Source organism: Lithobates pipiens, unplaced genomic scaffold, assembly GCF_037356315.1.
Source record: "Lithobates pipiens isolate NorthernLeopardFrog02 unplaced genomic scaffold, aLitPip1_a1.2 Scaffold_22, whole genome shotgun sequence".
NCBI lineage: Eukaryota > Metazoa > Chordata > Amphibia > Anura > Ranidae > Lithobates > Lithobates pipiens.
The window spans coordinates 16,708,323-16,724,521 of record NW_027507784.1 but is presented as its reverse complement, the minus strand read 5'-3'; the positions used below and the strand labels follow the sequence as shown (position 1 = coordinate 16,724,521).

General features: G+C 40.0%; 1 protein-coding gene across 1 annotated transcript; it reads left to right on the top strand.

The window, feature by feature from the left end:
• Positions 1 to 4,018: 4,018 nt before the first annotated feature.
• Positions 4,019 to 14,596, top strand: LOC143925351 (olfactory receptor 1E16-like). Its single transcript, XM_077449923.1, has 2 exons — positions 4,019 to 4,166; positions 12,373 to 14,596. The coding sequence occupies exons 1-2, from the start codon at positions 4,146 to 4,148 to the stop codon at positions 13,342 to 13,344; spliced, it is 993 nt and encodes a 330-aa protein (XP_077306049.1). The 5' UTR covers positions 4,019 to 4,145; the 3' UTR covers positions 13,345 to 14,596.
• Positions 14,597 to 16,199: the final 1,603 nt, after the last annotated feature.

Sequence of the window (16,199 nt, the reverse complement as noted above, 5' to 3'; positions counted from 1 at the left end):
TGCAAAATGTTATCATAGAAACTAAAAAAAGGTGTTTTTTTTTCAAAATTTTTGTTCTTTTTTCACTTATGCCGCAAAAAATAAAAAACCCAGTGGTGATTAAATACCACCAAAAGAAAGCTCTATTTGTATGAAAAAAATGATACAAATTTTGTTTGGGTACAGTGTTGCATGACTGAGTAATTGGCATTCAAAGTGTGAGAGCGCTGAAAGCTAAAAATTGGTCTGGTAAGGAAGGTGTACAAATGCCCTGTATTAAAGTGGTTAATTAATGTGATGATTATTTTCAATAAATTTTATTGGAGTTTTTCAAGAAAGATTTACAAAAACCTGCAACTGCAAGATAAGCAGAACAAAGAGTATACATAAACTGTAACAGGAGTTAACAAGACTTAACAAAGGACAGCAAAAGAGGTCAGCCCGCAGAGCACAAATCTACTGGTGGTACAGTGCAATATAATTTCACATATCGTACACAATGTATAACTACCAAAGAAAGCCATCTTTAGTTGTTTGAGAATCGTGTCCAGGGTAATCATGACTTCTCAAAGGGAGTTAGTGAGTCATTTCTTAGCGCTAGCATTTTTTTCGAAAGCGTAGTGAGAATCAGTGGCAGCTGGTGTTTTTTTTATCTGGGGGGTTGGCAAACAACCACCTACAGTATCTGCCCTGAGCAGCAAACACCCCGCCCCCTGCTGTTTGCCAGTCGGTCCGGCACTTACCCCATCGTGGCGGATGGCAGGCAGCGTGGTGCAGCAGCTCGGCTCTGAGTCCTCTCCTCCATTGCGGCTTCCAGCTCCTCCCCTCCTCCTCCTAGGCGTCTGATAGGATCGCCTATCCTTTCAGCCAATCAGGTGAGCGGTGTCAAAACCTGCTTCCTGATTGGCTGGGAGGAGGATTAGTGTTACAACAGCAAATATTGATTCGCTGTTGTAACACACATGAGCGCACTCTCTGTGACCTGAGCCCACCCTATATTAAAGCCTATTAGAGCTTCTGGCTCTAATGGGGGCTTCAAAAAAACGGCCCCTCCACATTGGAATCCATGCGCTGGTGTCCTGAAAGGGGTTGGATGCATTGATAGGGGAGGTGGCGATTGATGAGGGGGTGGCGACCATGCGCCCTTAATGGACGAACCACCCTTGGTGAGATTGTATGAATAGCCTCACTTCTAACAGAGTTGGTGTACATTATTTCATCAATTTTTTAATACAGCATCTACCGCCACACTATAGGGGGAAAAAATTGTCATAATAGAACTTTTGAACCCAAAAAATAATTGTGAGCTTAGTGCAAAAGGATGATGCTGCACTTACCGTATTTATTGGCGTATAACACGCGCCGGCGTATAACACACACCCCAAGTTTAGGAGGGAATTTTAAGGAAAAACACTTTTAGGAGGGAAATTTAAGAAAAAAAAAACGTACATTTAAATGCCCATCAATGCAGCCTTATCAGTGTCATTTGCAGCCTTGTCATGCAGCCTGTTCATCATTACAGCCTTGTCATGCAGCCTGTCCATCATTGCAGCCTTGTCATGCAGCCTGTCCATCATTGCAGCCTTGTCATGCAGCCTGTCCGTCATGCAGCCTTGTCATGCAGCCTGTCCATTATTGCAGCCTTGTCAGGCAGCCTTGTGCATCGTTGTCCCCTTGTCAGTGTTCATTTCAGATTTTAAAAATGGCACCGCCGAGGTAGTACTCGGCCGCCATCGGCCCTTCTCGTGGTTTTCGTCCGGCTCCGGCCATTCTCGGCGGCTTTCGGCCACCGAGAAGGGCCAAAGGCGGCTGAAAGCCGCAGAGAATGGCTGAATTCTGTCCGAAAGCCACGAGAAGGCCCGAAGGCGGCTGAAAGCCGCCCAAGGCTCAAAAATCGCACAAAAAACGCGGAGGATCGACGTATAACACGCACCTGTGATTTTCCCCTGATTTTAAAGGGAAAAAGGTGCGTGTTATACGCCGATAAATACGGTATATATATATATATATATATATATATATATATATATATATATATATATATATATATATATATATATTATATTTATATATTTAATGCACTGCAGATCACTGAATCACTTGCCTGCCTGAAAGTGTATTTGAAAATGTACACCAGCAATGGCCTGCACTCAGATATAGGCTTGGCTAGACAACAATGCAGTGGATATATATATATATATATATATATATATATATATATATATGTTGGAGACTGTATATATATTTAATGCACTGCAGATCACTGAATCACTTGCCTGCCTGCCTGTCTGCCTGAAAGTGTATTTGAAAATGTACACCAGCAATGGCCTGCAGTCAGATATAGGCTTGGTTAACCTGGAATTCAGTGGAAATATATATGTTGGAGACTGTATATAATATATATATTTTATGCACTGCAGATCACTGAATAACCTGCCTGGCCTGCCTGTCTGAAAGTGGATTTGAATACGTACACCAGGAATGGCCTGCAGTCAGATCTAGCTACACAGGATACAGTGTAATATATATTATATATATAATATACATATATACAAAGCCGGGATATATATCTATATCTATATATCTATATATCTATATATCTATATATCTATATATCTATATATCTATATCTCTATATATCTATATATATGTATATATATATATATATATATATATATATATATATATATATATATATATATATATATATACATACTAAATACACTGAAGCTAACTGAATCAACTGCCTGCTTGAAGTATATTAGAAACAGTACACCAGGAGGAATGGTCTGCAGTGAGCTCTAGCTAAACTGGATACAGTATATACTAAATACACTGCAGCTAACTGAATTAACTGCTTGCTCAAAATAAATGAAATGACACTCTCTCTCTCTTTCTCTCTCTCTCTCTCCACCAAGAACACACTACACAAGGCCGACGTGCAGGTGGCCTTATATAGTGTGGGGCATGGAGTTAACCCCCTGAACCACAATTGGCCAAAGGCACCCTGCCTTTGGCCACTTATGGCTCTCTTTGCTGACGGCGCTGTGATTGGCCAAAGCATGCAGGTCATAGCACATGCTTGGCCAATCATCAGCCAGCAATGCACTGCGATGACGCAGTGCATTATGGGGCGTTCGTGACAAATTTGAGCAGCGCGTCAAGCCTCATAATGCACTGCACTCTTGCACTCTTTGTCGAATGATCGAACAGCCGATGTTCACGTTCGACTCAAACAGAAAGCTCATCCCTACTCCTAACAAAGCTCTATTTGAAGAGTGAAACATGTAAGGTTTGGGGTGATTTGATTTTGGGAGCACCTTCTGACTTTATCTTCATTTAGGTTCACATGATTTAATATTTGCCCTGACACATTCCTTCCCCCCTCCCCTCCATGTTCCTTTTATGTGGGGTGAGATATGCCTTGTGGCAATGCAGTCTTGATTAAGAGCGAAGCTTTTTTGTGGATATGGTGATATATGGGGCTCGTCCATCAGTGGTTATTTGTGTCCACATGGATGAGTGTACCCGTATCGCATATCTGAGAGATAGACATCACCTTACAGGCATATCTATGGTCATACCTTTTATCATTTACAAGTTTTAGAGTAGGGGCATTTGGTGCGCAGGACAGCGCACCCTCGTCTAGTTTTATTATCATCATATAGCATAGAAGTGAATTTAGTCTTTGTACATAGTAATATTACCAGTCTTGATCTTGCATAGTTACATAGTAGGTGAGGTCGAAAAAAAAAAACACAAGTCCATCAAGTCCAACCTATAGCTATTATCTTATGTTTGATAGTACAGCTGTCTCTTTTTTTCTGTGAACTGATTTTTTTTTTTTTTTTTTATCTAAGGAAATAATAATTAGTCACTCATTAAAGATATTTTTTTGTAACTGAAGGACGGTAATTTGTAAAATACACATTGGGTATTTATTTTCCGAGGGATTAATTTATTCCATGTCTCTGACTTGCATCACTTGATCTGAAGGTATATTAGTTGCACGGTTCCGTGTCTGTCCTTCTCACTCGTACAATGACCGTTATTTGCCATAATGAAGTGAGACGCCTTTTTTTTTGTTGGCTTGTCGGGGGTTATCCTTCTTTTTCCCATTCTGATATTTTAACCTTCATATTTTCATTGTTACATTAATTCATTTAATGAAAGGAATCGTAAATCAGGTACATTACTGCACTCTCATTGGCAATAATTTTCACATTAGTGCCTATGAGACCGGGGCTGAATGAATCTTTCCCATGTTGAGCCATAATAATAAATGTATTAGGTAGCAAAGAACAAAAAAATTCAACATATCTGTCAATGTGTACATTTCATAATCACAAAGTCCTATTTAAAAAAAAAAAAAAAAAAACAATTATATGACATTTTCATTTGAAGACCGATTGATTGATATTTAACTAGAATAGCCTATCTTACTGAAATGTATTTTTCTTTAATTATGAGAATATGCTATTTTGGATTGTGTTTATTTTTTTTATTTTTTTTTTGTGACTCTTGGTGAATGACAACTGGATCTGCAAATAAAGGTTTGATTTAGTCATAAATAGGGACAGACATAGAAGATAAATGTTAGCCCTTAGTGATGGGGGGGTGAAACAAATAGTAATGCCTGAACACAATTTTCCAACTTTTACATGTGTTAGTAAAACCGTACATATCATTACAACCACTTTGTGTTTTCAGGTGGAGTATACCGTAGTTTTTTTGTTTTTTTAGAACAAATTGGGATTTCTTTTGATAGTAAAAGGTAATTGATGTCTCCCGATTTTTTTTTTTTTTTTTTATTATCAATGGAAAACTGGCCCAGTTTTTTTTTTTTTCTTGCTATAATCATTATTTACCACCAAAGAACAACCCAAAATAAATTCTCCTGCTCCTCATGATTGCAGCCATGCCACATATGTGTATGTTAGTTGTTGTTTGTACCCGTAGATGGGCCCAGAAACAATAACGCAAATTTTGCTTTATTTATCCTACCTAAAACACACTGATGATAACTGGCACTGATAAAAAATAAAAATAAATTCTACCCAAAATATACTGACCCTGATCTTTGACCCCAGCCTTTGATCCTGACCTTTGGCTCTTACCGTGAACCTAGCACTAACCCTGGCACTGACCTAAGATCAAACCTTGATCTAGCTACAGCAGGGATCTGCAAATAGCAAATCTCCAGCTGTTGCAAAACTACAAGTCCCATCATGCCTCTGCCTCTGGGTGTCATGCTTGTGGCTGTCAGAGTCTCGCTATGCCTCATGGGACTTGTAGTTCTGAAACAGCTGGAGGTCCGCTAATTGCATATCCCTGAGCTACGGTATTAGCAATTATGCTCGTAAACCTTGGATTAATTAGTTCCAGAAGCATGCTTGTAATCCAAAGCACTCGTATATCAAAGCGAGTTTCCCCATAGGAATCAATGGAAACTCAGATAATCTGTTCCAGTGTCACTGCTCGAGTATGCAGTATCGCATGTGGCCTGAGGTGGGGGGGTGCCGGACACACACGGAGATGCTCAGAGACACTCGGAGACACTTAGGAATGGCGTGTTTCTGAGTGTTTCCGAGCATCTCTGAGCATCTCCAGTGCCCCCCGCACCTCTGGCCACGTGCGGTACTGCATACACAAGCAGTGGCACTGGAACAAATTATCTGAGTTTCCATTGATTCCTATGGGGAAACTCGCTTTGATATACGAGTGCTTTGGATTACAAGCATGCTTCTGGAATTCTGGTACTGCACACACCGGAGACTTGAATACTGCTCGTCTTTCGAGAAAAAGCTCACAAATCAAGTCAGTATTTTTTTTTTTTTTTAAACGCGTAAAAGGCATTACTCGCAATCCGAGGTTTTACTGTATTTTTTTTTTCTTTTATTTTTTTTTACACACTTGTTTATTTACATCTTCCTCTTCTTCAATGAGAGGAAAACACAAGGTATATTTCTCTCTCTTCAGAAGAGAAAGTTTGTGATTGATCACTGTGCTAGCCAATCAGGTGTCATCAGTATGAGCCCTGGGGGCTCGGTCTTTGTGCTGGGAGTGCTCTGTGCGGCACACTCCCAGCACAAAGAATGGTACGCAGATATGTGGCCTCATGAATAAAGACCCACTTTCCGCGAGGCCACATATCTACGTACTGTCGGTGGGAAGTGGTTAAATTAAATTTTTGATTGAAACTTTTTTTTGTTATGATATGTGAAATGGATATTCCAACGGAAACAGTCCGATGCAGTACACACACAGTCGGAATATCTGACAAAACGCTCCGATCGGACACATTCCGTCGGAATCTCAGACCGCGTGTACAAGGGCTAAGTGTGGTGATCAGTGGGAAGAATTACCTCCTTACAGAGAGCTAAAAAAAAATCAATGGTGTCAGAGGGAACTTATCCGAGAGGCAGAAGTGGCCCGATGCTAAAGGAACCCCTAGCAACCTCTGGAGGAACCCTGGTTGAGAATCACTGACCTAAACTATGAATATGAAAAAAACACTAAGTGCGCTCTGGCATGTCAAGCAAACTTGAGAAATGATGGCACCCATGGCTAGCCTGGGCTAAACCCTAAGCTTGTATACTTTGAAATTCTCACAATTGATCTGACCTCTAGGTGTGTACTCTTTCTGGTCTACTACTGTATCAGGTGTATGTTTTACACTGTTCTTACATGATGTTCTACCTGTTTGTTTCTTTTTATGATACTGCGTCTAATAATTTTGTATTCATTTATAAATCCTAAAAAAAAACAATTGAATTAAATAATATTCCAGGCCAAATTCTTGATATTCATCCATCAAAAGATCAGTTGATCTTCAGACACACCACACTTTTTCATATTTCCTCTTTTTCCTTTGAGGGGTTGCCTTTTCTGACATCCCTTTTTACATATCTGCAGTTTTGCACACATTCCTCCTTGGCCTTATAATCCATCCTACTATCGCAACAGGTTGGTTCATACATTTCATTATGTGCTTTATGATTATTTTGCCAATTTAGCAATGTTTGATTATATACATATTATATTATAGTTGACACCTGAGCGGATTATCTAGGACTTCCAAGGTCACTCATTTCTATCCATGCCCGCCTTCCCGCTATTCCTTGGTCTGCTCCCTCAGCTCCCTTCCCAAGCATATATCACTGCCATCCTCAGTGAACATGGCCACGGTCACCTTGGCCTTGCCGATTGGTGAATATGGGGGTCTTCTCTTTCTCTGAAAGGCCCCTCTTACCATTTGTCTATTATTTATTCATGTGTTAGGCCGCGTACACACGAGCGGATTGTATGGCCTACTTAGTCCGTCATACAATCCGACGGACAGTCCGTCCTACTTTCGAATGAACGGACTTGACCACACACGGATGCACAAACAGTCCGTCGAAAGCTTGCGCGATGACGTGTACAGCACGTACGACGGGACTAGAAATAGGAAGTCCAATACACAGCAATGCACCCTTCCGCCGTGTAAATCCTTTCTGAGCATGCGCCATTCTTAGTCCGTCGAACTAGCCTACTGACGAGCGGATTGTCCGCTGAAACCAAAGTACGACGGACAGAATTACGGAAATTCCGAAATACTTAGTACGCCAGACTGCACGCTGAAAAAGTCCGCTGAAGCCCACACACGAGCGGACTGTCCGCTGAAATGTGTTTCGACTGACTAAGTAGGCCATACAGTCCGCCCGTGTGTACGCGGCCTTACATTACCCTTTTGGTCATTCATTTTCAAATATATCCTACATGCATTCCCCCCTGAAAAGCGAGTCACAGCTCGCGAAACGTGTCGGGTGTATTAGCTGTTATATATGCTCATGTATTTCATATGTAATGCAATCTTTAACTATATGCAAAATTGTATCGGCTTTGCCTTTGTTTATGCTACTCTTTCATGTGTGATCATTTCTGCAATAAATGTGCACACCTCATATAAAGTCCCAAGGGCGATATCCATGTTTTCAGACACATATCAGGAATATAAAATGTTGGGTTTACATAATATTTAATTAACACCACATTAACCTGAACCCTAAGCCCCCATACACACATTCGGAAATTTTGACGGAAAAGGTCCGATCGGATTATATTGTCGGAAAATCCGATCGTGTGTGGGCTCTATCGGACTTTTTCCGTCGGAATTTCCAACGGAAAAAAATTTGAGAGCAGGACCTCAAATTTTCCGACAACAAAATCCTATTTTGTAAAGGATTCCAATCGGACAAAGTGCCACGCATGCTCATATCAAATTACCACACCAAAGCTATTGGCTACTAGCCGCAACGTAGTCCCGTCGCAACGACCAAACGTCATCACGTTCCGAACGATCGGATTTTCTGCCAACTTTGTCCAACCGTGTGTATGCAACACCAGTTTCAGACAGATTTTGTTGTCGGAATGTCTGACCCGGTGTACGGGGGCTTAGGGCTCTTTCACACTTCTCTGTTGGAAAAAACACGCTAGAAATGCGCATAGATTCTTGCATAATTGTTAAGGCATTTTGCCACATTTGCTGTACTCCTGACTCAAATCATGAACCTGTGGAGCTTGGACACGTCACTCAAAAATTCACCAAAAACGCTTTTGGTGCGGTTTCCATGTATTTTAATGGTAAGGTGCATTTTTTTAATATGGTTTTTAACCACTTCAACCCCCACGGAAGGATCTGCCCCCTTAATGACCAGGCTATTTTTTGCGATACGGCACTGCACCCAAATAAAATTCCCACAAATAGAGCTTTCTTTTAGTGGTATTTGATCACCTCTGCGGTTTTTATTTTTAGCGCTATAAACAAAAAAATGCATAAATTTCGAAAAAAAAACAAAACAATATTTTTTAGTTTTTGCTATGATAAATATTCATTTTTTTTTTAACAGATTTCTTCCCCAATTTAGGCCAATGTGTATTCTAATACATATTTTTGGTAAAAAAAAAATCCCAATAAGCGTATATTGATTGGTTTGCACAAAAGTTATAGCGTCTACAAACATAGATTTATGGCATTCTTATATATATATATATATATATATATATATATATATATATATATATATATATATATATTTTTTTTTTTTTTTAATAGTAATGGTGGCAATCTGCAATTTTTAGGAGGACTGCAACATTGCTGCAGACAGATTGGACACTTTTGACACTATTTTGGGACCAGTGACATTTATACAGCGAACAGTGCTATGAAAATACACTGATTACTCTGTAAATGGGGTTAACACTAGGGGCGATCAAGGGGTTAAATGCATGCATTCCCTCATGTGTTTCATGCACCGCTGCCAACCTGCCGACGTATATCTGCATGAGCAGGTTGGCTAGTGGTTAAACATGCACCAACAATGCAGCATGCAGGACTTTTAAAAATGCCTACCACCCTCAGAGCAAGTGTTCCATAGGATTTAAAGGGATACAGTTTTCATTCATTTTTATTCTGGTTTTTCTTTTATTTTTATTTTTTTACCCCAACAATGCATCAAAAACAGATCGTTGTGAAAAGGGACCTAATAGCGTGTAAGTCCTGTTGATTTGCTTGAGGTGCCAATCTATTCACCAATAAGATAAGATAAGATAATTTATTGGCAGTTGATTGAATCACTCACTAGCTTGATATCCATCTAAACACTGGTGACAATGTTTCCACTCACCTACCAATAACGTCGTGAGGGGTCCCGCTTTCCCTTTTTTTCATTCATTTTATATAATAGATCAAAAACTGTTCCTATACTTAAAATATCAAGCAAAGCCGGTCATAGGCGGTTCAAAACTTGGTCGGTTCAGCAGAGACCGGCTAAGATTCAAACCATGTAGGAGCAAGCCCGAATGTACCCAATTTGATTGATCGATAAACTTAGGTATAACTAGCCTGTTGGATTTTACATGCAATTATTGCTAGTTGCCCCCTAACCCACCCCCCCTTCCCATGGGGAGAACGCAATGTACCCACAGGAGGAATCCCCCTCCCCATTAACGTTGACTGTACTGATGGGGGAATCAAGCAATTTTATTACCTGTGACCTGTGGTTGCAGGAAAAAAAATTGGTCCATCCGGGACCGGCTTAACCACTTGCCGACCGCCGCACGCCGATGGACGTCCTATTTTTGAAGAGGGATATCTCGGTAACGGCAGCAGCTGCCGCCACAACCAAGATATCCATCTCTTCAGGCTGCGGTCGGCTGTACGATAGCAGTGGTCTCCGCGGCGGATTTGCTGCGAGATCACCGCTATCGGCGGCGGGAGAGGTGCCACCCCCCTTCCCGCCGCCCTCCCGCACCTTCCGGCGCTTACCGGAGCCGTCGGTAGCGGCGGAGGCGATCGGGTCCTCTTCCTAGCTGGGTATAGAGACGAGTGAGGCTAAGATGGCCCCCACTCGTCTCTATACCATAGGAGGGCGGAAGAGACGTCAAAACGTCACTTTCGCCCATACCTCTTAAAGGTATATTTTTTTTAAATGTCATTTTTTTTTTTTTTTTTTTTTTTTTTGCATTTTAGCCCAAATATGAGATCTGAGGACTTTTTGACCCCAGATCTCATATTTAAGAGGACCTGTCATGCTTTTTTCTATTACAAGGGATGTTTACATTCCTTGTAATAGGAATAAAAGTGATCCATTTTTTTTTTTTTTTTAAACGGTGTAAAAATAAATAAAATCAATTAAAATAAATAAGAAAAAAAAAAAAAAAGTTTTTTAAAAACACCCCGTCACGACGAGCTTGCGCACAGAAGCGAGCGCATACGTGAGTAGCGCCCGCATATGAAAACGGTGGTCAAACCACACATGTGAGGTATCGCCGCGATCGGTAGAGCGAGAGAGCAATAATTCTAGCCCTAGACCTCCTCTGTAACACAAAAAAATGCAACCTGTAGAATTTTTTAAATGTCGCTTATGGAGATTTTTGAGGCTAAAAGTTTGATGCCATTCCACGAGCGGGCGCAATTTTAAAAGCGTGACATGTTGGGTATCAATTTACTCGGCGTACAATTATTTTTCACAATATAAAAAAAATTGGGCTAATTTTACTGTTGCCTTTTTTTTTTTTATTCAAAAAAGTGAATTTTTTCCAAAAAAAGTGCGCTTGTAAGACCGCTGCGCAAATACGGTGTGAAAAAAAGTATTTCAATGACCGCCATTTTATTTTCTAGGGTGTTAGAAAAAAAACAATATAAAATGTTATGGGGTTCTAAGTAATTTTCTAGCAAAAAAAAAAAACTGTTTTAACCACTTCAATACAGGGCACTTTCGCCCCCTTCCTTCCCAGCCCAATTTTCAGCTTTCAGCGCTCTAGCGCTTTCAGTGACAATTGCGCGGTCATGCTACACTGTACCCAAATGAAATTGTTATCATTTTGTTCGCACAAATAGAGCTTTATTTTGGTGGTATTTATTCACGACTCCGTTTTTTTTTTTTTTGCGATATAAGCGCAAAAAAAGCGGAAATTTGGGAAAAAAACAATATTTTCTTTTTTCTATTTGAAAAGAAATCCAATAAAATCAAATTTTGTCATAAATTTAAGCCAAAATGTATTCTGCTACATGTTTTTGGTAAAAAAAATTCCGTTAAGTGTATAATAATTGGTTTGTGTGATCACGGACATATGTACGCAAATGATCATGTACATATGTGTGCAGGTGATCACGTACATATGTGTGCAGATAATCATTGGGACATGTGATTTTAGTGGGACATATGTGGGGGACATGTTTTTATTATTAGGGACATGTGTTTTTATTATTTGGGGACATGTATGTTTTGGGACATGTGTGTTTTGGGGACATATGTGGGGACTGTGTTTGTACTGTGTGGTGTGTTGTGTGTTTACACTACACTGATGATCAGTGAGTAAAAAGCTGTGAAAAGCAGCCCATACTCACTGATCATCAGCCGGCTGCAGCGATCCGCTCTCCTCTCCTCTGCGATGACTTCCGTGTGAGGAGAGGAGAGCCGATTGCCTAGCAACCGGCTGTTTGTTTACATCACATGACGGCCGTGATTGGACACGGCCGTCATGTGATCAGGAGGGCCAATCACAGGGCCCTCCTGCCGATCTGAGATGTGCCGTGTCCGGGTGACACGAGCACATCGGGATCGCGCAGCTGCGCGGGCGCGATCCCGCTACTCCTGAAGGACGTTCCTGAACGTCCTATCAGGAGCAGGCGGCTCCCACCCGGCCGTATATATACATTGGCCGGGTGGGAAGTGGTTAAACATGTAAACACCAAGTCTGAAAAAGAGGCCTGGTCCTTAAGTGGTTAAGGCATGACATTGATTTTAGTAAATCAAACCAGAAACAAGTTATGAGGGGAAAAAGATCTTCACATGATAGACATGAAAAAAAGTGCCATCAATGTCTAAATATACATTCTGTATCCAGATGATTGAAGACAAGGAGGAATCTAGCCTTCAACATTTGTCAGACACTCAGAACAAGTCTTCTATCAGTGATGTTTTCATCGTTGGGTTCAGAATTCCCCTTAACTACAGATTTATTCTCTTCAACGTGTTCCTAATTATCTACATACTGACTTTATCATGCAATCTCCTGATCATCTTGTGTATGTTCTTCTCCAATCTTTCACATTCTCCTATGTATGTCCTCCTCTCCAATCTTTCACTGTCGGAGATCTTGTTTACCAGCAACATTGCTCCCCCCATGCTCCATGTAATAAGTAGAGATGGTGCAAAGTTTTCTCTCATTGGTTGTTTAATTCAGTTTTACTTATTTGGGTCATTGGGTGCACTGGAAAGTTTCCTCCTCTCGGCAATGTCCTATGATAGATTTATTGCTATCTGCAAACCTCTTAATTACAGGTTAATTATGAGTCCCAGGATGTGTCTATCTCTGGTTCTCGTCTCCTGGATGTCAGCATTTTCGATCATGTCCATCTCTTTAAGTTCTTTGAAAACCTTGAATTTTTGCAGCACAAATATTATCGATCATTTCTTCTGTGACTTTGTTCCTTTATTGAAGCTGTCTTGTTCTGACACTTCTACCGTTCAAACAGTTGTGTCTTTGCTTTCGTCCACAGCCACTGTGTTCCCATTTCTCCAAATCATGGCTACTTATGGGTTCATCATCAAAGCCATCGCTGGGATTTCTTCAGCAAAGGGGAAAAAGAAAGCCTTCTCTACCTGCAGTTCCCATCTTGGCGTCGTTTCCATGTACTATGCTACCTTGATTATGGTCTACGAGGTCCCATCCGGACATTCATTGGTAGCAAACAAAGTTCTCTCACTTCTCTATACAGTTCTCACCCCTCTATTGAATCCCTTCATCTATACCTTGAGGAACCAAGAGATCAAGACAGCAATAACACAAATATGGACATCCAAAAGGAGAGTTTAAATTTTCAAAACATTTTCAAAACATTTTTGGGACGTTGTCATGAAGTAAATGAAGAAGACGGTACAGAGTTGTACTGAAGATCCTAAATAACAACGTATTAAATAATTGAGGAGTAAATTAATAAATATTTGGAAATGATGCATATGGGCAGCACAGTGGTGTAGTGGTTAGCACTCTCACCTAGCAGTAAGAAGGATCGCTGGTTCGAATCCCAACCACAACACTACCTGCCTGGAGTTTGCATGTTCTCCCTGTGCCTGCTTGGGTTTCCTCCGGGTACTCCGGTTTCCTCCCACACTCCAAAGACATGCAGGTAGGTTAATTGGCTTCTGTCCAAAATTGGCCCTAGTATATGAGTGGGGACCTTAGGTTGTGGGCTCCTTGAAGGTAGGGACCAATGTGAGTGTGCAATGTACAGGGATAGGGACAATTGTAGACACTCACTCAGGTTGAACTGGATGGACTGGTGTCTTTATTCAACCTTACTAACTATGAAATTGACAATATCTGACCACAGATTTACATAAAAAGGATAAAATTCAAGCTCATCTATGTCTTTTTTGGTTTTGTTTTAAAAAAGAACACATATTATTTAATTACCTAATTACTTTATATATAGTAAATAATCTACTTTATCATATAATATAAAGCCTTCTAAACCCAAAATAAATAGTAAGGTTTTCACAACATTTTGTAAGTAGTATCTTAGCAGCAAAAGAAAAATAATAGATTAGATTGAAGGTGTATTTGGAAATATTAGATAGAAAAATATAATGTAGTATAATGCATTCCTTTCGGCCCTAGCACCCCAGCGGTGTGTTTGTTTCACACTAAGCAGATATGTATATATCTTAGCCTCCCTGTATGTATATTCATTTCTTGTCCATAAATGGTTGATGTTGATATATTTACCTCTTTTTATAGATGTATCATGCATCCGCCCCTGATGATTGGATAGATCCCATGAAACGCGTCGGGCCTAACCTAGATGCAATGCATACATATTTACATGGTCTTTGGATTCAGGCAATGCCATGGATTATAACTGTTAGATTACAATGATTTTTTTTTTTATTATTGAGGACAATACTATTGTATATTCTATTCATGTTTTTAACATGTAAATGTTTTGGATACATGATTTGTTATATTATGTGCCATTATTGCATGTATTGTCTGCCATGTACCTACTCAATCATGGCAAACAAATAAATACTTGTTTATGTTTTACTTTGACTCCTTCGATTAGCTACAAGATAGACACCTCATTTAAAGTCCCGACCCTCCTTCTTTATGTATGTAATGTAGTATGAAAGAGTCATGAACAAAGGAACTGAAAAGTTTTTAATCACTTAAGGACCGAGCCTCTTTTTGATATCAGTTGTTTACAAGTTAAAATCAGGTGTTTTTGCTAGAAAATTACTTAGAACCCCCAAACATTTTATATATATATATATATATATATATATATATATATATATATATATATATATATATATATATATATATATAATTTATATTTATATATATTATATTTATTTTTTTCAGACATCCTAGTGATAAAATGTCGGTCGTTGCAATACTTTATGTTACACCGTATTTGCGCAGTGGTCTTACAAGCGCATTTTTTTGGGGAAAAAAATACACTTTTTTTGAATAAAAAAATAAGGCAACAGTTAAGTTAGCCCAATTTTCTTTTCCATATTGTGAAAGATAATGTTACAGTAAATTGATACTCAACATGTCACTCTTCAAAGTTGCGCCCGCTCGTGGACTGGTGACAAACTTTGACCTTTAAAAATATCCATAGGCGACGTTTAAAAATTTCTACAGTTCACCAGTTTTGAGTTAGAGGGGAGGTCTAGTGCTAGAATTATTCCTCTCGCGCTAACGATCGCGGCAATACTTCACATGTGTGATTTTTAACACCGTTTACATATGCGGGCGCAACTTACATATGCATTTGCTTCTGCGCGCGAGCTCGGCGGGACGGGACGCTTTAAAAAAAAAGTCTTATAAATTTTACTTTTTATTTTATTTTTTTACATTGTCCCTTTTTAAAAAAATAAAAGTTTTGGATCACTTTTATTCCTATTACAAGGTAGCGTCCCCTCCGCTTCCTAGGCCGAAGCTTCACTATATGTGCAAGGTGGAGTGTCTTGGGGAGGTATCCCCCTTTCTTAAGCTTGGTGTACTGCAGGGTCCTCACTCCATTTTAAAAGAGTGTGGTGCAGCTGGTCAAGAAACAAGCAATTACTGTACTAACATCTGGATAGTGTTGTAAAACTAGTATAGTTGTTTACTGAAGACAGATCTGTTAATTCTTAAATTACTGAAGATTTACTATCAACACCTCTTGTAACAACACCACAGAAAAGGAAAAGCACATAACGGCACATCATAGGACATAAACATGAATATATACAGTTACTGCAAATACTGCATTTGAGTGCCATAGACTGCAATGTTAAATCACAAAAGTCATAAGCAAGTTGCAAGAAAGTCACAAGCAAGTCGCACGACTTTGGGGTTACAGCAGTGAGAACAAAGCTTTATGGTCCCACAGCGAGCCCCTCCTCCCCCTCCCCCCCCCAACACAATTTTAGAACACCAGGGACCCAGTCACACGTGCAATCTTTGCAACCCAGTTAGTTTTGATGCTGGATTACTGGGGAACTCACCACTGAAGAGGAAGCCACACCAGGTGAGCACATTAGCCATCCATCCAACAGCATAGCCAGGGTTTAGGTGAAGGTGCCGGCACAGCTCGTCTGCAGATACACAATCTAAAGAAATCCGGAATTTGCTGCAATTTTATTGATCCTTCATGCAAAAGACATCACCGCCAGAGTGCG